Raw genomic sequence first — 23,220 nt, forward strand, 5'->3', positions numbered from 1 at the left:
TTACCATACAATTTGAATGAGCCATTTCGTGGGTACCTTCATACTCAGTGGATGTTGTCAAAGCAGCTGCATTGCTCCACATTAATTAGCTAAAAACTTAATCAGCAAATTGTTAGCGAATTATTTATTTTGATTTTACATGCGAGTAATTTCTGCCTCTTCAAGTAGACCAGCTCAAGGACTAGAACTGTGCTATCTGCCAGAGACGATTTTTTACCAATGCTAGAAGGAAGTCTTAACACAAACACCTGGTTTGTATATCCCAAAAAATTTGCTTTACGAGTGTTCTTTGCTAAGTTGTAAAATGAAATCTCGATTATTTAACAACTCTTAATTCGAACTGACTAATAATTCGAACTGTTCTGTCGGTCCCTGCAAGCTCCTATGTATCTGAATAGAGAAAAACTCCTGTCAACTAGAACTGAATTCGTGAATTAGAACATTTTTCACTGCCATGGACTGCTTTTCAGGCAAACCTAAGCCAAAGGTGAAGGTTCGATGCGTCGCTAGCTACCGTAATGTCAAGAGCCATAAAAATGACAAGGAAAGACACGTGGGAAGCCGAGACCAAACAGGAGCAAGCAGAGCAGTGCGCGCCCTCCTTTCCCATCTGGCTTACAAGGAGCAGGAAGGAGCTACCAGCATACGCTTGATCACGTTAGCGTGCGCCCACCTTTGGCTCCCCCCCCCCATCTCTCCTGCCCCCTCATCGTGCGCACTCGATCCAGTCATCTCCTACATTTCCAGCATTGGGCAGGCGGGAGTACGGTGCACGTCAGGCCATCATCCTTCTCGGCACAACCTCGCAAGTTTTCCTTCGCACCGACATAATTGCACCCCAGGCACAATCTTATCGCACTCGGACTTTATACTGAACCTAGGCTTCTTCCAGCACATGTTGTGGCACGCTCATGGAGCAAAGATAAAGCTTTCAATGCGAGCCAAGTGATGGTTTTGGTTGTGTGCGGATCGGACGCTATATTTAAAGGGACTCTCCTTAGTTCGAACTCCATATTATGAGAATAAATTTCTGTTCCTCCTTGGAGTTTGAATTAATGAGATTCTACTGTATACAGCTGACTTCGGTTAATTCTATTCCGACCAAAGGTCCTGGCTGGTGCCCATGCACTTCTATGGTACTTTCGTTATTTCGATGCTAAAATTGGCCTTCACCGAGTAATTCAAACTTGACCAGTCAGCACACATGCACTTGACCCCTATGGTGACCCCAATAGCAACCACATCAGTGGCAGAGTGTCTCGGGGGAGCTTAGCTGACAGCATTGTGTCGAAAACATGTCGTGTCCTGTCAAAATGCTTATTTTTGGGCAGCCTTTGAAAGATATTCAAGCAAGATTGTAGCTCAATGTCTGATTACAGTATTTACTCGATTCTAACACACGCCTTTCTTTTTAAGAAAACCAAAACTGCCTTTGCGGCATTAGTATTCTTTACAGCCTAACACAGATGTATTGGGGCAAAGCCGACATTAAATAATTCACGCAGTAACTTCTTTGGGAGTTGTCTAAGTGTGCGTCAGCATTGTGTCACTTGCTCATCTTCATGCAGCCAGGTGTCATTATCAATGTTATGAAACTTGATCCGACCAGTATAAACCCCCACTGGTCGTTATCAACCTTATAGGACTAGATCCGCCCCTTAGCGGTTGTAACAGTCGAATCCCTCTACAACGAACGCCGCTACAACGAAATTTCCGCCACAACGAAGATTTTCCGATTCCCCCTCAGCTGCCCATAGAAAGTAATAGACAAAAGTCTCTTTATGACGAAGGCATTTTATTCGGTATTTCCACTTCAACGAACTCTTCGAGAACGAAACTGGTACTGAACTGAAATTGGAACTGCCGAGTAGTCAAATTAGAAGGCCCTTCCAAAGCTGTGACGATTGCATGTCCGCTTGAACAAGGTTTTTGGGAATTAAATAAAATTCAAAGTACCGATTAGAGCCACTGCAATCTACAGCCTGCGCGTGGTCATCCCGTGTGTGTGCGAGGCTGCACGGGATCACCACAATCGATGCCATTTTCTCTCTGGTGCGTGTCCGGTCGAAATGGCTACACCAACGAAGAAGTGTAAATTTCTCTCGAGGAGGAGGCACATATGATCGCCGAGAACTGGAAGAAAAAATTTTCCAGTTTCGCCCAAAAGGTGAAGCATCGATTGTGATAGCAGATTAGTCGACAGCTACATCAACTAAGGATAGTAGTTTTATCAGCCGTATAAACTTGTAAACATTCGCTTACGAACTAAATCACCAAGCACGGCGTCACACGCGCACAGCTAAACATGAACACATCTCGCTCGATGACCGCGGAAACTCACTGTCAACACGCTAGAGTGAGGAGGCGCGGCAATAGCAGCGAGCGAATTGACCTCCGTGCCGCCTCTCGCTTCTATGTGAACGTTGAAAGCACAGCGCATACGACCGGCACTTGTTGCACTTTGCCCACATCACAGATCACTTTGAAGATGAGGCCCGCGCGGGCGTGCACTTTGTGCACTGTCGCAGATCACTTTCAAGATACGGCGCCCACACGGCCGCGCCGCAGGCAGCAGCTGCTGTTGCCAATATGATGGCAACGTCTCGTCGTCTGGGGAAAATGACAATCCACAAGAAACACTGACTCTGGCGACTGCTTTGAAAGTAATGCATCCTTTTGACCTCATCACAAAAGTTATCAGAGCCTACGACAATGTCATTGCGATGGCTCTTACAACAGACTGTGAAACTCGCGTAACGTGTTTGTTAGCTGTGAAGCGTAAGAAATCCAGGCTGACCGACTTCTCGAAATTCCGGTAAGCGTAAGCTTACCAAGCTTGCCGACTGTCATAAATATGCAGTGAAATTGTGATAATTCAAACCGCTTCATTGCGGTAGTGCATGTGGTGCAAAATAAGTGTTTCGCGATCGGCCAGGCACATGCGTTGAGTTAGGCGTCGGTCGCAACGTACGAAAGATGCTGCAACAGTGGCACGAAATGCATTCTCGCGTTCGGTATGTCTGTATGTCGGTATGCCTTCGGTATGTCTCAACCTTTGCCCCCACGCCACCGCGAAGATTTCCCGGACGATGGTTTCGGTTTCGTTTGCGGCTTTGCCGTTTGGAGTACGTATGCACTTACTAATTTCGGGTCAAGGAGTTCTTCCACAACAAAATTTTTCGCGTGTCCCGTGAATTTAGTTGTAGCGGGACTCGAGTGTATCAACCTTATCGCAATCGATCCGATCCTTTTCAACTCTTATCGGTCCTTATCAATCTTATGAAAATTGCTACGACCATCCTTTAACGCTCTTTAGCACATTATGCATACACATTGAACCATTATCAACTGTGATAGGACCCACCTAACCTCTCTTCACTCCTTATCATTCTTATACACTCATTGACTGCTCACTGTCCACTGCCAACACTTTTTGAATTTATTTTGTTTTATACATTAATTTCTTTATAGGGATTTGTTGTGACAGATGGATGGACGGGTTTTTCTCAATAGGTAGGCATAGAAATGCATATGGATTTAATAACCGTGCTGGCCTTACAAAAGCAGCCGCCACTGAGCAACACATAGACCTTTGCCTATTTTTCTCGCTAGAATATCGGGTGCACGTAAGATTTATATTTTGTTTAGGAGCTTTAATGTAATTTCTACGATAGTTTTTTACTTTGGACACAGAAAGTGGGTGTGTGTTTGGTTCGGGGGCTTGTTAAAATCGGGCAAACACTGCCGAATGAATCAGGGATCCAAGGGTTCTGGTACAGTCCTCGACTTTCGGATCTTTGTCTGTATACTTATTTTATTTACTGAATTGTATCATGAATTGACAATAAACTGAAACTGAAAAAAAAAAGCACGCCTTTTTTGTGTTTTTTCTGCATTTGTTTAATTTGAACTGTCAGATAATTAGATCAATTTTGTCGGCCCTGTCGGGGTCAAACTAATGGAAGCTGACTGCATTAAAATTGGTATGCCTAATAACCGACCTGATCAGTCCGTCATAAAACTTTATTCTCGGTACAGGGAGTGATGGGTCTTGTGACCCCACCAGATGGCCCTCAGTCTGTGCTGAAGGCGACCTCTTGGGCTCGCGCTGTGACCCGGACTTGTATTTCCGGATCAGAGCTGGCCAGCAGGGTCTCCCACTTTTGCGAGCCTGATCAAGCGTGTGGCTCCAGAAAAGGAGGAAGCCGATGTGGATTTTGCACTGAACATGGACATCTATTCCACGAATGCACTCTTCAGGTCTTTGCTGATGTGACCGATAAATGTGGCCATTGCTACTTCCTTCCGCTTTGTCTCACACCGACCCTGCCATACATACCTGTGTGCCATACGTACACATAACTTGTGTGGGTGGCCTGCGAACTGCACTGCTGGCAAAGCACTTGTAGCACATCTTTGTTGCTGGCCTGGTTGTGCCAAGCCACAAGAAATCACTTTACATGCTGTAGAAAAGGCAACACGCACCTTGGGTCCTGGCATGTCGCCCTGTGAGCCTCCTGTCAGGGAGCGTGTCAGGCTGTTAAGCTTGGCGTACATGCGTTTGGGTGTATGCGCAGGACTTGCTCCTGCACTTGCTGGCGTGGCATTGCCCAGTGGTGGCTGGTCAGGGGCCCGGAAGTTGTGGGTCTGCATGTACTCCTCGTATTCGGCCACGGGTGCTGCCTTGAGGTAGTCTGTCCACTTTCCATACAGAAAGCGCAGACGGGATTTTCTGAAAAAAGAAGCAGACCCTCATGTATCCAACAGACGCAAACAGCACCAAGTTTTACGGAAGAAATTTATGCGCTACCCGCCACAGCGGCTACGAAATTCTGCTGCTGAGCAAAAAGTCACAGGTTAAATTTGAGGCTGCTGCAGCAGCATTCTGATGAAAGCGGAATGCATAAAATGCTTGAGTGCTCAGATTTAGGTGCATGTTAAAAAACGTCAGGTGATTGAAAATGATCTGGAGCATTCCCCCTGTTGCGTATCTCATAGATAGTGTGTTAATTTGAAATGTTAAACCTCATAAGTTTATCTAATTTTTGAAAATTGACATGTTATTGGAAAATGAAACACCGTTTAGCTTTTCCTAGATGTCTCCATGGGTTGCAGAGTCCCATGATCACTTGAATGTGCCAGAATGATTATACCAACATATCAGTCTTGCAGTGATCAGCAGACAAAAACTGTATTCTATCCCTTCACTACCAGTAAAGCAACAACAATAAAAGGCAAAACAAGCAAACTATTCTGTTAGACAAACATTTGAAGCTAAAGTCACGAAAAAAGTCACAAGTGATTGTGCATGTAGTTGGCGGTTAGAGCACAACAGCTGCTTTGACTTCTTTGACTGTCCACTTTTAACTTACAGGTCAGGGAAACCTATAAACAAGTTTTATTGTATATATAAAAATTTTTATGCGTTGCCTCTGCATCAGGAGTAGTAGTAAACAAGAAACTAGGTGTATACTATATGACACACATTGAGCCACTGTACAAAGTGGCACGGCATAAGCATAGTTATTGCTGCTTTGAACAATGGTAATGTCTCCTGAATTGCTCGCACATAGCATGTCTTCACATTTGACCATGTGTGAATGTACTTGTTCCAATACTATCATCACTGTATTGCACTGTCAATGAATATGGTGACGAGACCACTGTCCAACCTCCCAAGCATTCAGAAGGATTTTTAGAGATGTACCTTCGAGAAGCCAGTCTGGCATGCAGTTTAATGTTGCCGGCCTTAACTCCTTCCATACAACGTCCATTCAGCATCGTCAGCCCGCTATCAATGGTTTGAAACGCCGCTTTCGAGACCTTCCGCACTGCTCACACACACACTACGCTATCGGACATGAAAGAGAACTATATTTTTGTTTTCTAAGCAGCTCACTTTTTTCCCGTAAGGTGATAATTTTTTAACACGCTCCGAAGTTTCGTGAACATCAAAGTAGAAAGCAAAAATGGTTTCCTCTGAGAGCAGCGCGCATGCTTCGAAAGATCGCAGTCATGACTCCGCTGCGTCCGATTTTATCGACGGATTGAGCAGCAGCGAGTCTGAGGATGCTGCTTTTTCGTCGGACCTTGAGTCTGAAAGCAACGACGACGGAAACCAGCCCGGAACATCGGCGACCACAGCCCGGCACGCCCAACTGTAGTACAACTGTAATTTTTGTAGCGGAATACCTGTTCAATGAAAAATTTCGATTTTTTTCGGAGATAGTGCCTATTAAACTGCAATACATTTTGTATATCTCAATTTTCGTTACATTTTCGCTTAGTAGATACAAGTGTGTCTTTACAAACTTTGTTCAATTTTATCCCACAATCTAGACTTTGGCAATTTATATACTTTTTATCTCATTAATAAAACATTTATGATGCTTTCATGGCCGATGCGACTTCATTATAAGGAGGTTTGACTATATTACTTCTCCATACTACTCACTGTTCACAATAGATAAACCAGTTCATCGAATGCAAATCCTTGCAACATTCCAACAGCAGTGCGAACTTACTGCTTGTCAAAAATAAATCCCTCTATCCGGTGCAAGTCTTTGTAGAACCAGCCAGCTTGCTTGAATGTGAGTGACGACGTCAGTCCAGATTTTTGGCAGACAATCTCCATAAGGCCATACTGAAAAAAAAGCAAGCGGAGCATATTTTGTTACAGCAGAAAAGCAGATGGCTGGTGCTTATGCAATACCTGTTCAAACCACAGCTTTCCCACAATGATGTTATGGATACAGCAGTTTACGTTGGTCCATGTGTATGACTCGCCGTGCCTGAAATAAATGGAGAATGTACTGCCTTAGTGAGTGAATCCACAGTCATGTTATGACTGAACAGAGGTAGTTGTTTAGACGAAACAATGTTACTAGAGAGAGCAATGAATGTCCACATACTGTCTAGCCAGAGTAATGCCATCACTACAGAATGGAATGAACAACACTAGTTACGAGTGTTATACAAACACCATCGATGAACCTGTTGGTCTACTGCTCTCTAAACTTTTGTCCAACAAGCTGCACAATTCAAACCACAAACATAATTGCAGTGACAATGCCCAGCGCACAGTCTGCAAACTAGGATTTTTATTAATAAAGGGCAAAAGTAAGCCATCATTCAGTGTTTGGATATATCTGAACACTAGCTACAGTAAATAGGACATTGTGCAAGTGCTACAGGTTTTGCAAGCTCTCACACTAGGAAGAGCTTATCATTGTGTGTCGAAACGCTATCCTCAGAATCAGGTTAGGTACTCACGAGAGCAGCTCCACAGACAGATGGCCCTCAGGTTTGATCTCGATCGACTTGCCCCAAAACTTCAGTTTTGGGTATACAGAGCCATGAACCTTGAAGTGGGACGACTCAGCATGGAATGCACTCACAGGTGGGTGATGGCTCACTTGTTCGCACACCATTCGGAAGCCCACGTCTTCTCTGCACAGAGAGAAATAGTAAAACAGTCAGAGACAAGTGGTGCAACTGCAGCGCCAAAGTGTGACAAGCTGTGCAACTGCTTCCCCCATTTTTTGCTTATTCTGGTGAAATTAAGTTCTCTAGACAATTTCAGTTTTAACATATGTTCAATGCAAGTTCGCTCAGCTTGTATGAACTAAAAAAAAAGAACACACAGAATCTAACTGTTGCACCATAAATGAGTCGCGTGTCATATCGACAACTAGGTATGTACAACTACGTAAGATAAAAACAGATGTTGTGCACAGAGCTGGTGCAGTCTACAAATGCAGACACACATTGCAGAAGCTGGCTTGTAGGGTCAATATTAGTATATTAATGTACTCTTTCCTTGCTTCCCTTCCCTCCACTAAGGTCTTGGGTCATCCTGTGAGAGTAAATATTAATTAATTCATTCATTAAGGTTGGAGAAAGTGTTGTCCCATGATGGCTGAGAACGTAAAATTTTGAGCTTTTACTAGCAGCACATATTATGTAGATGAGAATGCAAAGCAAATGCAGCAGGCTATCTAAAATTCAGTCACTTCAGCAGCTCTCTCAGCAATCACCAAGAGCTATAATCAGGCACAGGATTTTTTATTTTTTTTTAAGCAACAGAACAGTCCCATTTTGTAGGACACCCAGGAAAAAAAGAGACACGAAAAGAGATATCATGGAAACAACATCATGTGTTTACGAACACTCTAGAGGCTTTTGAAATACGGCAGCTGCAGCCCTACAAATATTTACCATTTCGCATCATTGATATGAACTACTTATATAGTTAAATAAGCATACAATGAAAAATTTCCAAGTAACTCAACATGACTAAACAGTATGCTTTTGCTCCCACTTGACTACGATGTAAGACAGTATAAAAAGTGAAATATTCGGTATAGTACAGTCAACCAAAGTCATGCGATGGGTTCCGTTAAGGCATACCCAAGCCAAAATTATTCTCCCTTAACTACAACTTCAAGGGCTGCAGCAAGGTTTGAAATACTGCTACAGGTTATGGCATACGAAGTCTGCTACCTACCTGACCAGCTCGTATGTCTCACCAAGCAGTGGGTTGAAGGGTTTGCTCAATCGTTCAAGGTTCGATGCAAGTGCAGACACTGCGAAAGCAGTCACTAGCTGCAAGACAAAACAATCACCAGCATTTCTCAGGGTCTCTGCCTGTATGCCTGTACAGAACATTTCTCTCTCTGTGTGTGTGTGTGTGTGTGTGTGTGTGTGTGTGTGTGCGTGTGTAGTATCAACACTAGACACCCTCTAATGTGATTATGTGAATGTCCTACAGTATCAAACATTCCAAGATTTTAAGCAAATTGTTTGTTTTCCTACATTTTAAACAAATATGCATTTATGACAAGCATTTCTTTTGAATCCAAAACCCAAGACCATGACGCTTTCTTTATACCATGTCATAGATTCCATGATCTCGATATACATATTACTGTGACAGCAATTATATGGACACATGAGGCGTGTTTTCTTCAACGGTACTAACAGCACACACGTGGCCCACGTGTGAAGGGTTAGAAGATCTCCAGAGATGTGCAGTGCAGGATAATGTAATGATTCTTTTCTCATTTATTTCCTGATCATGCTTTGTCAGTGCTTATAGCATGGCTCCACCTATGTTATCACTAGGATCGACTGGTTGTGATTGGTGGATAATAAGGAACAATATTGAACAAAAGGGATCATTACATATACCATCCCTGATTTGTTCAAGAAATGCAAAAATGTGAGGTAAACCATAGAACTGACATACTTGATGATGAGGAATCAAGTGACAACTATGACACTGAGTGCCACTCCTCACTAGAGAATTTTAAAACATACCCAATGTTTCCATTAATTCTACATTAAATAACACCTACCTACTGCACTACTATAGCAAGTCTAAGTGTACATGAAAGTAACTTTACACCTTAAGTTGCATTTCTGGCTATAGAAAACATCTGACTATCCCATTTAGAAGTTGACACAATTTTGTAAGAACAGAAATCAAAATGAAAAATCCTAGTAATGATGGAGGCAGATAACTTGCAAATTGAAATGTTATCCAAAGCTTTCTAGTTTAATGCAGATCAGCAGCATCAACTCTTAAGGATGAAATCAATGTTCATGCCATTATAAGGAGCTAACAGTGCACGGGTGGTGTCTTGTCTCTATGATCTTTTCTTGTGCTGTCCGCATGCTTTCTAAGCTAGTAAAGCTACTACAAAAGAAGCCACAAAATGCCAAGAATATTCAAAGAAAGCAAAATAACTGCCAAAGTGAAAAGTTTTCAAGTAGCATGCATCAAAACAAACATTGTATGTCACTGAACAAAATTCAACATAGTGCGACCAGCTGCACAGGCATCATAATGCACTGGTGTTGAATTCAATGGCAAACCAGGAGTAAACCAGAGTTACATGCTCTGCTATGGAGCATGTAGATCTGCTGAGGAGTTTATTCTGAAACTTCCACTAAATTATTGGAGCAAGTACATGGCTTGCACGGGCTAGTATGTACATGGACACATGTACAAACAATCGGAAAACACCCAGTATGCACTGATCTCTCTTTCTTCTTTTTTGCAAATGACATTTTTGCCACATGCATGAACAAGGTTTATACATAACTAGTGAAGTGGCATTCGATTCTAAGTCATCCAAAAGTGCTCTACTTTCAGCGGCAGAGTCGTTTCATAAACAATGTGTGATACAGCCATTATAGAGAGCCTTAAGCCATGAAATACTACTGAATGTAGAATATCATGTGGGCATCTAGCTCTTTTGTTACCGTGGAAAAATGTAGCACTTTTTGTAGGTTTTCGTAATTTTTTGCAATAAATAATCGTGGTTACAGTATCATGCTATATATCAATACAAAGCTAAATAAGTATACTTTCTAAAGATATTACTTTCAAAAACAATAACAGGGTGTAACAAGTAATGATATTTATAAAAAGCAACATTTATTGAAAATTGCATAGAACATTTCCAATGTGCTGCTCATAACACAAAAGGAGCAAAAAAGAAAAATGAAATATAAAAAATGTTTGCAAATCAATTGTCTATAAAAGAGAAAAGTTTGAATTATCTAGCTTAAAAATGTATGAGTGCACAAATCTTTTTTATCCTGCCTAGTGGAAACTGCTCTATTCTATCAGGTGCTACGATTATATTTTTTTCCCTCTACAAATTTTCTAAACACAATAATACAATGAATATCAGTAACGAGAGAAATCAATGAGCTATTGAACCGTGGGTATTATAGGAAATCATGCTTACTAGCAGCTAAGAAAAAAAATCTCAAATATAAAACATATCTATACGAAACATAACTTTGAATACGGCGCCAAAACACCTAAAGGTATGGCCTTTACATAAAAAAGTTCTGAATTGTGCAAGCAACAAATAAAGCTTCACGTTACAATGTCTAACAGTAGCAACAAGCAGAATAATCGCTTGCAGACGCGACGGAAATGCCAGAAGGACGTCATCCGCACGTGGGTCCACCGACCGGAACGTCCGCCATCTTCATGAACAAATGAAGTGAACGGCACTCTTTGAGCTGCCGTTTAAAATTACCGCCGCTCGGGAAAAAGAACAAGCTATTCAGGAAATGAAACACTAGTGCTTAGAAAATGCACTAGATGGCACAGCTAGTTCATGGGAGCGCCGGTATTTTTCAATTTTCGCGCGGTGCCATTGGGTCACTGGTGACCCAAGTATTGAACTTGGGTCACCAGTGACCCAATGGCACCGCGCGAAAATAACGAAAGAGCTAGTCAGCGACACCAAGTATCAATAATGCAGTTTAGACTCAATTTGTTCCAAGTTTGCTCTTCATCTGCCAATGAAAGAGGCCTGTTTAGAAGAAACTTTTATAAGTGCTCTGACTGTCCCATACAAACTCACCATAAAAAGACATTACTGGGTTGTGAATGTGTATTGTATACACTCAATTGTATAGAAAATGGCAAGCGTAAGTAAATGTAGACTTCACAGGACACAGATTGCTCCAAATTAAATGTGTTGAAGAGGAAGTAGTGGCCTCTCTTGGAGACAACTGAGCAACAGGGAGAAGTGTATGGAACCATAACAGTGTCGCCGCAAGAAAATTATATACAGTAGGTTTTATCAGTAACAAGCACAAGAACAGCTGCATGGATGGAGATGACAACAGAGGATGGTGGAATATAGTTATGTGATAAAGGTGCATTCTTACACTTGTTCGAAAGTAAAATATTAGTAAACTTTTTATTCTCGGAGGATGCAAGTTGTTTTTTTTTTTCTCTCAGGCACATGAGAACTACCATAACAGTTGATATTGTAGATACCCTTGGCTACAGTGTGAAACACCCTAGGAGCAAAAACCAAGGTAATGCTCAACAGCATCAATGGTGCTGCCACATTGATGCTGTTTCTCATAGTCATGAGACACTAGCAATGCAGCGTCCTGCAATTTAAAAATGCTAAAGAGCAGTACACATTGCCGATGGAAAACTGGGACATTAATACACACCCTAAGCAGCCAATCCTTTCAAATCCTGTGTCAGTCACAGACTGGCAAACTAACAATAACTTCTTGCCTTTCTTCTCTTGCGCTCAATGTAATATGTGAACTATACTAGCATTCTCTTTAAAGAAAGGCAGAAACACTACAAAGCAGGTGAGACATCCTGAAAGACACATGGTGGAAAGTTTATCAAGGTGCACATTTTGCCATATTACTCACGTACCTCGATTCTGTCGATGGGGTCGGTAGCTTCATCGGCCTGAACAAGCAGGTGGCTGTACTCCATGTTCTCTGAAATGCGCTGTAGGAAGCTCAATGGCTCGTTGAACACAACGGGCATTGTGATCTTGGACAATTCCTGCATATGGCAAGGATATATGGGTAAGCATAAAAAAAGTACTCATTCTTTTAATGTAGGTCATACAAATTGATACAAGTGAGGTGACAATAGTCTCTTATTTGTGATGGCAAAATCAGAAAGCCACTGTGGATTAAAAAAATTTGTCATTTTACCACCTCTTGGTATGGTCGTTTACCTTTCGCAAATAAAATGCTTCTTTTTTTTTCCAGTGCGCAATTTAAAATCTTAAAGATACTGTCTTTTTGTTTTATATGCTGTGGATACCGAAAAAAAAAAAAAAAAACCTTCACGATGTTGTTTATCCACCTGTAAACTTGTTTCGTATGCACATCCCAGAGGGGAATGGCAGAAAAGAAGGACCTGTAACTTGGTTACACTTAGGTTTTGGCCGAAGTTAAAATAATGCATTCATCTCATTTCACCATGCTCAGCCCGATGAAAGGAAAGTGTGTAAACGTGTGCATAAGATCAGGTCATAGGGAGAAAGTGAAGGTGGAGGTAAAAGCTGGCAGCTGTCCCTTATCTCACACACCTCACCCCTACAGTGGCCAGGCGCAGCCAGATGAAACTTATTCAGCTGTAGTTAATGAGGACAAATGCAGTTTTTCTCAAAATTTGACTTCACAAAGGGATATTGGCAAGTACAAAATGTCTGCTGAAAGCCATGAAAGAAAGAACTGCTTTTTCCAGCACATCTGGTCTCTCACTTTTTCTACATGCTGTTTGGCATCAAAACGGCCCCGGCAGTACTTGCGCGCCTCATGAGATCCGTACTGAGCGGCATCCCCGAGAACGTCCATCATTAATTCAATGATGATGTCATTGCCAACGACACAAGGCAAGAGGACATAGACACCCTCAGACAATTTTTTAACTAAATTAAACAAGCCAACCTCACAATCAAACCAAGTAAATGTGAAATAGGAGAGAGCAGCATATCGTTTCTGGGTCATTGCATTGGGAACGGTAAGGCTGAACCTCTTGCCAAAACGCTAGACAAGATTCTGGCTGCTAAACGTCCCTACCAACAAGAAAGCAGTGCAGTCATTCCTTGGTTTCGCCGGCTACTACAGGAAGGTTATCCTGAACTATGTCAAACTGACCTAGTCATTGATGGACCTCACAAGGAAGGGACACCGCAGTACTGTTTCATGAGGCTCAACCAAAAAAGAAGCGTTTAAGGCACTAAAGAGGAAGCTCAGCGATGCTCCCTTCCTCCTTGCTCTTGACCTTTCGAAAGAGTTGACACTGCGCACGGACACCTCCAACACAAGCCCGGGCGCAGTATTGCTCAAGACGGGAAACTACCAGGTGCTGCACCCTGTTGCTTATGCTAGTCGTAAATTATTGCCCAGAGAAACCTGTTATTTGACAATCGAACAGGAATTTTTAGCAGTTGTTTGGGCTGTACAAAAATTTCACATTTACCTATATGGCAAGCCTTTTGTTATTCAGTCAAATCACCAACCCTTACAGTACTTAAATTCCGCCAAACACATTGACAACAGAGTGTTGCGGTGGAGTCTCCCCTTGCAGGAGTATTATTTTGCTGTTCACTACATAAAAGGTTGTGCCAATGTCGGAGCCAACTACTTGAGTCGCACGTAAGCACATGTTCATGTACCAAAAGGCGATTTGGCAATGCAACCACCCCAATCCTTAGTCTTGTATTCAAATGTCTTCATTTGTTTTAGTTTTTTGTTTAGTTTTCTCCCACGTACCATATATTATTACACATTCATGCCCTTTATGTGCAGATTGAAACATACATCCTGAACACATCAATACTTTATAAAGAAAACATCCTAAAATATAGATGCATCCTGTCAATGGATGGGTGCGATGCATCTCCTAGTCCTGTCACCTATCAGACAAATTCTCATCAAGCATTTAACTATTGCACAAACAACTGTAAGGTCAACCAAGACACAAGAGAGCCCATCAAGCTTACGACCATGTTACTAGTTATCACAGGCCTAGTTGAAGACATTGCTATAGAATATACAATGGTGACAAGATGAAAACACAGACAACATATGAAAATAAACATTGATGTCTGGAGATGAAAACAATAAGCCTGTATTTCAAATGTTTAGTCTTTGTCTTGCTAAAGGGCTTACATAATCCCCTGAAAATGAGAATTTATGTACAATGGGATATTTTAACAATCGACTCCCTAAAGAGTATGCATAGCCTGTAACCAAACTTTTTCTGGCTGCTTTGGTAACCCAGCTCGCAATTTGTATGCAATATTTTTCACTCCTCTGCACAAGCCTAGTTTATCAATAACAAGAAAATCGGTATAATTTTCTTAGTGCAGTATACCAGCACCACGCTGAATAGTAGTTCCCAATACTCCTCAGAATGCGGCTAAACTTATCAACTTGCGTATCTTCAATCTTTGTACTGTTGGCGCTGAATTCCATTCTCAATGAATAAAGTGAAATAAATAAAACTGCAATTATAATACGACTGAATCTCTAGGTAAGACAACCGTGATTGAAGGTACAAGGCTAGACTAGGAAATCGCTGGAAAAACCATGCAGCAATATATGCTGTGACAGAAAAACAATAACACGCATATAATTATGGAGATTTAGCCACCAAGCAATAAGGTACTAAAGAAATCAGTAATGCATCGGATGATATTTTTGATTGTTTTCTCAGCCACTCTAATTTGTTTCTGTAGTCATCTCTCTCACTGAAGAAAGAAGAAAAAAAACGCAGGTGAGGCATCTATAGAGTTTGATTTTACCGCTGCCTGGATGGCCATGAACGTCATTCCACAGTGATAGCTGTTCCGTTTTACGTTCTTATCTTGCATGAAGCCCTATCATTGTAGATGCAATACCTTTTTAGTATTTGGGCACAAATTGCTGTTCAGATTACTAATGCGGGGCTATGCACAAGTTTTTAATGAATATGCAGGAAACATCACATAAGCCACTTTAAGGAAAATGGTTGGTAAAGGTTGAAATGCATGTCAGCTTTTGTAATCAAGTTTTTTAACTGCAAGGCAGAAATACAAGTTAATATCATGACATTTGTGTAAAAGGTTATCCTATCCTCAAACTTACCTTGCCTATGCATTGCTTCAGGATGCTCCATAAGCTGAAGTCGTTTTTTGAGAACATGGGCACTGGAAGATGCGTTCTGAAAAAAAAAAAAAATGTGTTAGTAAATCCTACACAGACATGTAGAATGTTACAAGTATTGAAGTTACTAATTATCATTACATTTATTGGTTATAGTGCAGCAAAAAGGTAACACAATCATTAAACACCACGTAACTAAAGTATCGAAATTACACTTTTTCGTCAACCTTTCTGTAGGCGCACACAGCATGCATTGCAGGCTGCAGCATAATTTGAGTGCATGCCTTTCCATGGGCAAAGTTCTAATAGTGCATTTCCAACCAATGATTTCGGCTAATATGATCACTTCATTCTGGGATTTTACGTGCCAAAACCAGTTCCGATTATGAAGCATGCCATAGTGGAGGGCTCCGGATTAATTTTGACCACCTGGCGTTCACTATCACTTCTGTAGCTGTGTAGGTTAAAGACGAGGGTCACAGGAAGTTGCGTCAGGTCAGTCTGTCGTTTGATGTGGTTTTGTCGCGGGCCCATGCCTTCTTCCGCAGTTGGCACATCACATCACAAGCAACCCGGCACAATTCCCTCCACAAAATTTTTCCAGCTTTGTAATCAGAAAGAGCGCGAGATCAGTGTTCCAAGGACAAAGCTTGACAATTTCTCGAGAACACCAACACCACTTCAAGTGAATTGGAGAGGTGTGATGTGGTACTCCCACCCAGCATGTCAATGGAGAGTGCATCCAGTGTAGTGGCTGAAATATTTACACGTGGAAGCAGTTGAACATGGCATGTGCCACTTTCGAGAGCCAATGTATACTAACGTTTAACCCTTTAACTACTAAGCCCAAGCTGTACTCTTCCACGCCCCAGCTTCTTCTGCTTTGCTTTCTGAAGGCGAGCCGTGCTGGTTCGTGCAGTGCATTTGAGCTTTGACACTCGAACGCCTTTGACGCTTTAGTTATTAACTATTCAGATAATTGCACTCGAACCTCACACGTACGCTGAGGTTGCCTCTTTTTCAGGTTAGCTGTTCTTCACTTATATATCGGTTAACTATAAGAAATTAACCACAGATACATTTTTTTAATCTGAATGTATTATGCAATAATTTGCTGGGGAAAAAAATGTTAGTAAATTTTTTTCACTTTTTTATGAGAGAACTTAGTATTTAAAGGATAAACAATGTATAATATTAAGTAGAAATAAATGCTTTCCCAACTATCCTTTGCCTTTTTCTGTATTCTTTGAGAAAGTAAAATGTCACTAAAAGTAACACCCAAAAAGTGGGGATTACTTCTTAAAGTACTGGTCCGTCAGTTTTTGTAAAAGCTTGTAAAAACAATTCCCTACATTTTGGTGATAAGTAACCAACAAATGACATTCATTATTTTTTTTAACAATGTGTACAAGTCTGGTTCGTCATTAGAAGGGCAAACATCAGTGTCACGCTTCTCACAATGAGGAACGACTTGAAGCTAGAATGTCACTGTGCAATGTTAAAAATGAGTGAAGCCTGTTGGCCAAGGACAATAGCATCAAAATTCACTGCGCAAAAAGGTTGAAGAAAAATGTGGAAAAATATCAGTGTGTCACTTGTTTTGACTGCCCCTCATCCAAATGTCAGTATGCTACTACAAGGTATTTGACATCTTTTATAGCAGGATCGATGTTGAAGGCAATAAAAGGTTTGGCCATGAGCATGGTGATGCGATTTAAAACCTCAACAGACCACTTTCAACAAATGAGTCCAACAACAACAACAACAAAAAAGAGCCCTTTTTATGCTGCAGCTAGCTGATCCACAGGATGTATGCAACAAACATAAAATTGTGTCAAACATAAAAATCTAAACAAAACAGGATGCTTGTGCCTCGACTTTCAAAAGCCCACCTTTCTATGTAGAAGCAAACAGCTGCAAAAATCCACAGCCAAATTTTTTTACAGCCCCCAAATCGCACACTGCCTCCATGTAACCTTTAGCTTTTGCACATCTGAGTAAAAAAAAAACTACAGATTCATTTGATTTGTACTTGTAAGCCCACAAGCACGAAAAATACAGAACACGTTTTTGAGCAGATGAGACAGGGTTAACACCGTAATACCACACACAGCTGCACATCAAAGAAAATTGGCACAAATTGTTCACCTTTATTCTTTATTTTTAGGAGAGAATAGTGTGTGTGATCTAATTATTGAATTAATTAATGGGATTTAACATCCCAAAGCAACTCTGGGGCTTTGAGAGCTTTAGGGGTGGCTTTACACGAACATTTAATAACGGAAATAATAACGAATTTAAGAACGCTTTCTTAAGAGGAAGCTTTAGCTTGGGTACAACTCCAATGTGGCCTATTCAAATACATGCAAAAAGCAGAAACGCGTTTCTGAGATAACCCCTGGACCGATTTTTAATGAAATTTGTTGCATTTGAGAGAGAAAGTTGAATTGTAGTGAACATTGGAAGCGGAATTTCGATTTAGGGCCTGAATTGTTTTTAAAATTTTTCAAAAATTCGAGAGCTCCTAAAAAATAGAGGCTCGAAGTTTACAAATTAATAGCTCTGCATCAAGAACAGCTATCGCGGTTCTGTAAACGGCATCCATTTATGAGAAAATTCAAAGCGGACAAATTCGATACGTCAATTCATATCTTACGCGGTGAATTCGTTATGTTGTGCACAAGGGTTTTGCAAAAGCTGTATTTCCATATTACAAATTTTTTTAGACTCGTGTAATATATGAATTTTGTTCGCTTTAGATGTACTATTAGATGCAATGCACAGAATTGTGATGTCAATTTTCACTGCTGAGTTACAGAGTTGTCAGCTTGATAGCTTTGTTCTCTGAAAATTTGTGAATTTTGCCAATTCTTAGTAAAAAAAATTGACGACCTAGATCAGAAATTCGAAACCAACAGTCACCAGATTTTAAGCTTTTCTTTTAAATGCAACAAACCTTGTCAAATTTGGTGCAGTGGTTGCCGAGAAAAGCGAACTTAGGAGCACGCGAGCTAAAGCTTCCTCTTCTAGTCCGCACTAGAACGCGCTCTTAAATTCGTTGTTATTTTCGTTACTAAATGTTAGCGCAAGCCGCCCCAGATTAATGATCTTGACTACCTGGGGCTCTTGAACATGCACCAAATCGAAGTGCACAAGCGTTTCTGCATTTCGCCCCCATCAAAATCCGGCCGCGGCTGCCGGGTAGCCCACTCGCGACCTCGTGGTCAGCAGCAGGACGTCATAACCATCGAGTTACCGAGGCGGGTGATATGTTATTTGAGTTAAAGCTTAATTATAGTTGCTTAGTTGAAATATCCACAGTTTCACTGAAGTTTCACTGCAGCATAAAAAATTTAAAAAACGCAACTATGGCTTTTGCGTTGTTTCCCGCGCTTAAATCAACTTGAAGCATCAAACTCGGCGTACCATATATAATACATTGGGTGTCACAGGGTTCAAACGTACGTTTATAACTGCGCTCGCAAGCGCAAGCACAAGAAATGATCAGTAAAAAAAAAAAGAAAAAAAAAGGAGTGATCCGTTAAATGAGTCACAACCAGCGTGCTTCACCTGTCGCCCCTAGAGCCCGACGGTGAAACGACGCACACGTGCGCCTGCTGCGTCGCTCGGAAGGCGCATAATAATAATAAAAAAAGTCCGTACAGAATTTCAGCCCGATATTCCCCATTGCCAGTCACCCTTGTCCCGTGCGCCGCTACGGGCGGTTCTTCCACTCACGGCGCTCAATAGAATGCCGCCGCGCAACGACCTTCACGAGTTGCCGCCAGCAACCGCCGCCAGGAGTGACAGCCGAAAAGAAAGGGAGGGGGGGGGGGGGAGGACTCAGACACACGGCCGCCAATAAAGGCATTACCGTAAAAATGCGACCACAACAGGGAACACCGAAAGCATGGATCACGTGAAAACTCTTATCGTCACGCTCGATATTGCTTACTTGATAGAAGGGGAACAGGGGCTCGATATTGTGTTTGTTACAACCGTACAAGGCAGACAGACGTCTAACAAAGGCAGGGAAAGCATGTAGGGCGAGTTAATTGAAATGTAGAAATTGTAAGGAAAACGGCAATGAATGAGTAAGACCATTCTTACTATACTCCGGTTCTATACAAAGACGACGACGACGGGGGGGGGGGGGGGGGGGGGGGGGGGGAGAGAAGTTCCAGAAAAGAGCAATCGGCTAGCTCTAATGCGTTTCCCTGACATACCCTTCACTAGGCATAGGCGTTGATTGTGCATGGACAACGTGCAGCTTCTTGTCCTCTGCTGTAAGTTGACACGAGGCTTTTATTTCTCCGACATGTCTGCGTGCAAATTTCCTTCTTGTATGCACAAACGGGTGAAAAAGCTTTTTTTTTTTTTTTTTTTTTTTTTTTTTGTTACGGCATTGTGAACCCCATTGAACGTCACAGACTTATAGCAGTCCGTCAGGCATTGTCGAGAGCCAAACGAAAGAGCCGTCGCAATACTATATGCACAGACAAATACACGAAAGCACGAGTGTTTCGTGCATCAACCAATTATTAAAATAAAGATCGTTAACCACCATCCTTACGGTACAGGCGTACAGTCTGTCACATTGTGAGTGAGTGTGTGGATCGATGATGATGATGATAAGTGGTTCTTGAGGGAAAGGGAAAGGTTGGCGCTATCTTCTGCAGCCCTTGAGGAGTGTGTGGATCGACCTTCGTGCTATTCGAATGTGTACAATAGGCGCGTTCTTACGGTATTCCTCCGTTCCCTCGGACGCGTCCGACCCAGGGCTTACTGAAGAGGCGCGGCGCGCGCCCTTTTCACCAGTTTTCGATTAACACAGGAGAGCGCTGTTAACCCCGAACAGTACTTCGAACCCTCGTAAGCTAGCGCTTAAAAAGAAAAGAAAGGAAGTGTAAGACGGAGATGTCAAACCCCAAGAGATAGGAAAGCGGTCCCCCGACGGAGACCATATTCACTGCGGGGTGCTTCGAACACAACATACAGTATATCAGCAGCGCCAGATCTCAATCGATTTTTTTTTTTCCCGCCAGGAATAAATACACACGCAGAACGCGCGCCGTGTATCTGTGAGGCGACCGCGCGGCCGGGGGTAAACGATCTGTTATCCGAAAAAGGAAGCTAGTGAAATGAGCTGTCACCGTTTCCTGTTAGGACAGAACCGGATGAGATGGGTTTGGACAACGTCGTGCACGAAGTTTCGTTCCTTTCTTCCTCTTCTATAACTGGGTGAACTAGCCGCCGTTAAGATACGTTGACCCGCAAAATAGAGGGGGGTAGAAGAAGAAAAAGAAGCCAAATCTATATATATATATATATATATATATATATATATATTATATATATATATATATATATATATAGCTTGTTTGGAAAGAAGACCGCGCCGCCGCCAAAAGACTCGCAGAAATTGCTGTTCAATATAATCTATTCAGCCCCCAATTTCATCGAGTCACCTAACTAGCTCAGTGGAGGACGCACGCCGTGAAGCTACACGCGTAGATTTGAACTTTAGAAATTAGACAATAAATAATACGTGGAACGTCAGCCCTGCAACGACGCAAAGTACGTACTATAACGTTTGACAGCAGCACCGTTATTTGACAAGGACGGTCTCGGAAAAAAAAAAAGAGAGAGAGAGAGGGAGAGAAAGAGAAAGATAGAAAAAAAAAATGACCACCTGTGCGGTCGAGCCATGTCATCCAGCGAAGAGGCTACACAGCTCGCAGTGATGCTTCACGTATCGGTGGTCTCTCAGACGCTCGATCGGGTACGTATAGTACTTCACATACGCGAGCCAAAGAGAGAAGTGAAACGAACAAGCGCGTGCACTCGCCGAAGTCGCAAGAAAACCGCCGCAGCTCCGTTGACACAGCTGAAAAAAATTTGCGATACACTTTCTTTTTCGCAGGGCGCGTCACTGGGCCTCGAGTATCATCGTCACGGCGGCAGACGCCCCTGTGCAGGGCCGTATGTAGTCGATAGCCGCGGAGCTCAATCACTGTCACAGTGAGGAGGAATCACTGTCACCTGCGCGAGCAGAGTACACTGATGAACGTTGAACGCACTGGTGAAGAAGCGAAGCCCAAAAGCGCCAGGTAATCACGAAGCTGTCATGTATACACTACGTCGTCTTGCAGAGCGCCGTTATTACCATTTCCTTTCGCCAGTCCCTCACCAAACGCCGCTTCCAATATGCCGACGACGGGACTTGCCGAAAAGCAGAACGCCTCCACCGCGCGGAGCGGCTGTGCGTGCGTGATCCGGAGCTGCTCAGCGGAGCGGGAGCGAAGCGGCGCCCGCCGTCGAGAAGTTGAAGCCGGGGGGCGAACAAAATACTTCCGAACTCCCGGTATCTAGAAGGAAGGGCGCTGCTGCTCCTTCAGCTCGCTGGATTCTAGCACAGGGTCGAATTACGTGCAATATTCACACCGTGCTTAGCATCTCACGTTGCCGGCAGTGGGCCACAAAGTGTGCTCGCTCGCGGAAGAGGAGACCGGGGGCATCACATTCCAGAGAGAAGTCGGCAGCGGCGGTTTCGTTTTTTTTTCCTCCAAGTTGCGCGGAAAAGACGCGGGGGTCGCTTCTCCTCACCCTTGACAGTGGTCAGGCGGATTACTGTAAACCGCGCCGACAGAGCGAAAATTTAAATTCGGGTGTGGTCCTTCCTTCCTTCCTTCGTCGTTCTCTGCGAGCGTTCGATGTTTACCAGTGTCATCGAGAGGTCGATCGGTGGCCGCAGTTAAAGCGAAGGTACCAGCCTTTCCTTCGCTTCCTCAACGAGTGTCGACGGCACGTCGGAGGGGTTGGCGCACGCACAAATCGCCCGGCAACGGGGGCCGCGCGTCAGACACCGGTTCCAGCGTCGCGTTCCCGCTCTTCGGCGACGCGCGCAGCAACAACCTCTCAACGCTAAGGTCCCGGGGGGGAACCATAGAATAAAGAACCAAAAACGCGGGCGCCGCGATCCCGTAATCACGTATAGAGAGGCAGGCGCCGAGGCGGCCAATCGATGCTCCCACAGCTGATGCGAAATCCACCTCGGCGCACTACCGCCACACACGGGCGGAAAAAAGGCGAGCGCACCGCCGATGATGACAGCCGCGGAGTGTGACAAGGCCCCCTAGTGGCAGGCGGACGACGGGAAACCGAAAGCGAAACTGACTTTCGAGCGCGCCTCGCGAACGCTGCTGGGAAGCGTCTGTTGCCGACTGCATGCATTTCACGTATGATACGCGATGGGTGACGGGAGAGAAAGCTGCGCTCAAGCACCTTGACTAGCCTCCACCATCTTTTACACGGTCAATAACAGAGAACTAATAATGTGAACGAATATAGCTGAAGGAAGAATATGCACAATAAGGTAGAAATAAAGAAAAATGAGTAGCAGTATACCTAATCATCACTGGATGGATGAAGGTAAAAACAATGTTTAAGGAACATATGGAAAGGGAAAGAAAGAAAGGTATGTGCCACTTGCTACCAATGACTAGAGTACAATGCACATAGAAAAAAGCGTGAAATTTTACTATCTGGATAAAAACATAACGAGAAATCACATTTCAGATTTCAACCAAAGTGTTTATCACAACCTTTGTTTCCTATTCTACTGGTCAGGCTTATGATGCCTGCCTCATGTTATTATTCAAAATAAGGATCGCAGCCCCATGTCTAGATCTGTTAACAACAGCAAATTCCCTGTGTTTACTACTAAGTATACAATTCATGGTCATTTCACGTAGCCTTTCGTGAAGTGTTGCACCA

The 23,220-nt window shown here is 42.9% G+C and overlaps 1 protein-coding gene across 1 annotated transcript in view; it reads right to left on the minus strand.

The window, feature by feature from the left end:
- LOC119450157 (oxysterol-binding protein-related protein 1) overlaps positions 1 to 23,220 on the minus strand; it is a 91,495-nt gene that overhangs the window by 14,178 nt on the left and 54,097 nt on the right. Inside the window, exons 15-21 of the mRNA XM_037713532.2 lie at positions 15,427 to 15,502; positions 12,212 to 12,346; positions 8,507 to 8,604; positions 7,273 to 7,449; positions 6,713 to 6,791; positions 6,525 to 6,643; positions 4,486 to 4,732 (exon numbers count right to left, since the gene is read on the minus strand). Of these exons, the coding sequence (XP_037569460.1) occupies positions 4,486 to 4,732; positions 6,525 to 6,643; positions 6,713 to 6,791; positions 7,273 to 7,449; positions 8,507 to 8,604; positions 12,212 to 12,346; positions 15,427 to 15,502 (931 nt within the window). The remainder of the gene's footprint in view (positions 1 to 4,485; positions 4,733 to 6,524; positions 6,644 to 6,712; positions 6,792 to 7,272; positions 7,450 to 8,506; positions 8,605 to 12,211; positions 12,347 to 15,426; positions 15,503 to 23,220) is intronic.

The sequence above is a fragment of the Dermacentor silvarum genome, chromosome 4 (assembly GCF_013339745.2).
Source record: "Dermacentor silvarum isolate Dsil-2018 chromosome 4, BIME_Dsil_1.4, whole genome shotgun sequence".
In the NCBI taxonomy this organism is placed as follows: domain Eukaryota; kingdom Metazoa; phylum Arthropoda; class Arachnida; order Ixodida; family Ixodidae; genus Dermacentor; species Dermacentor silvarum.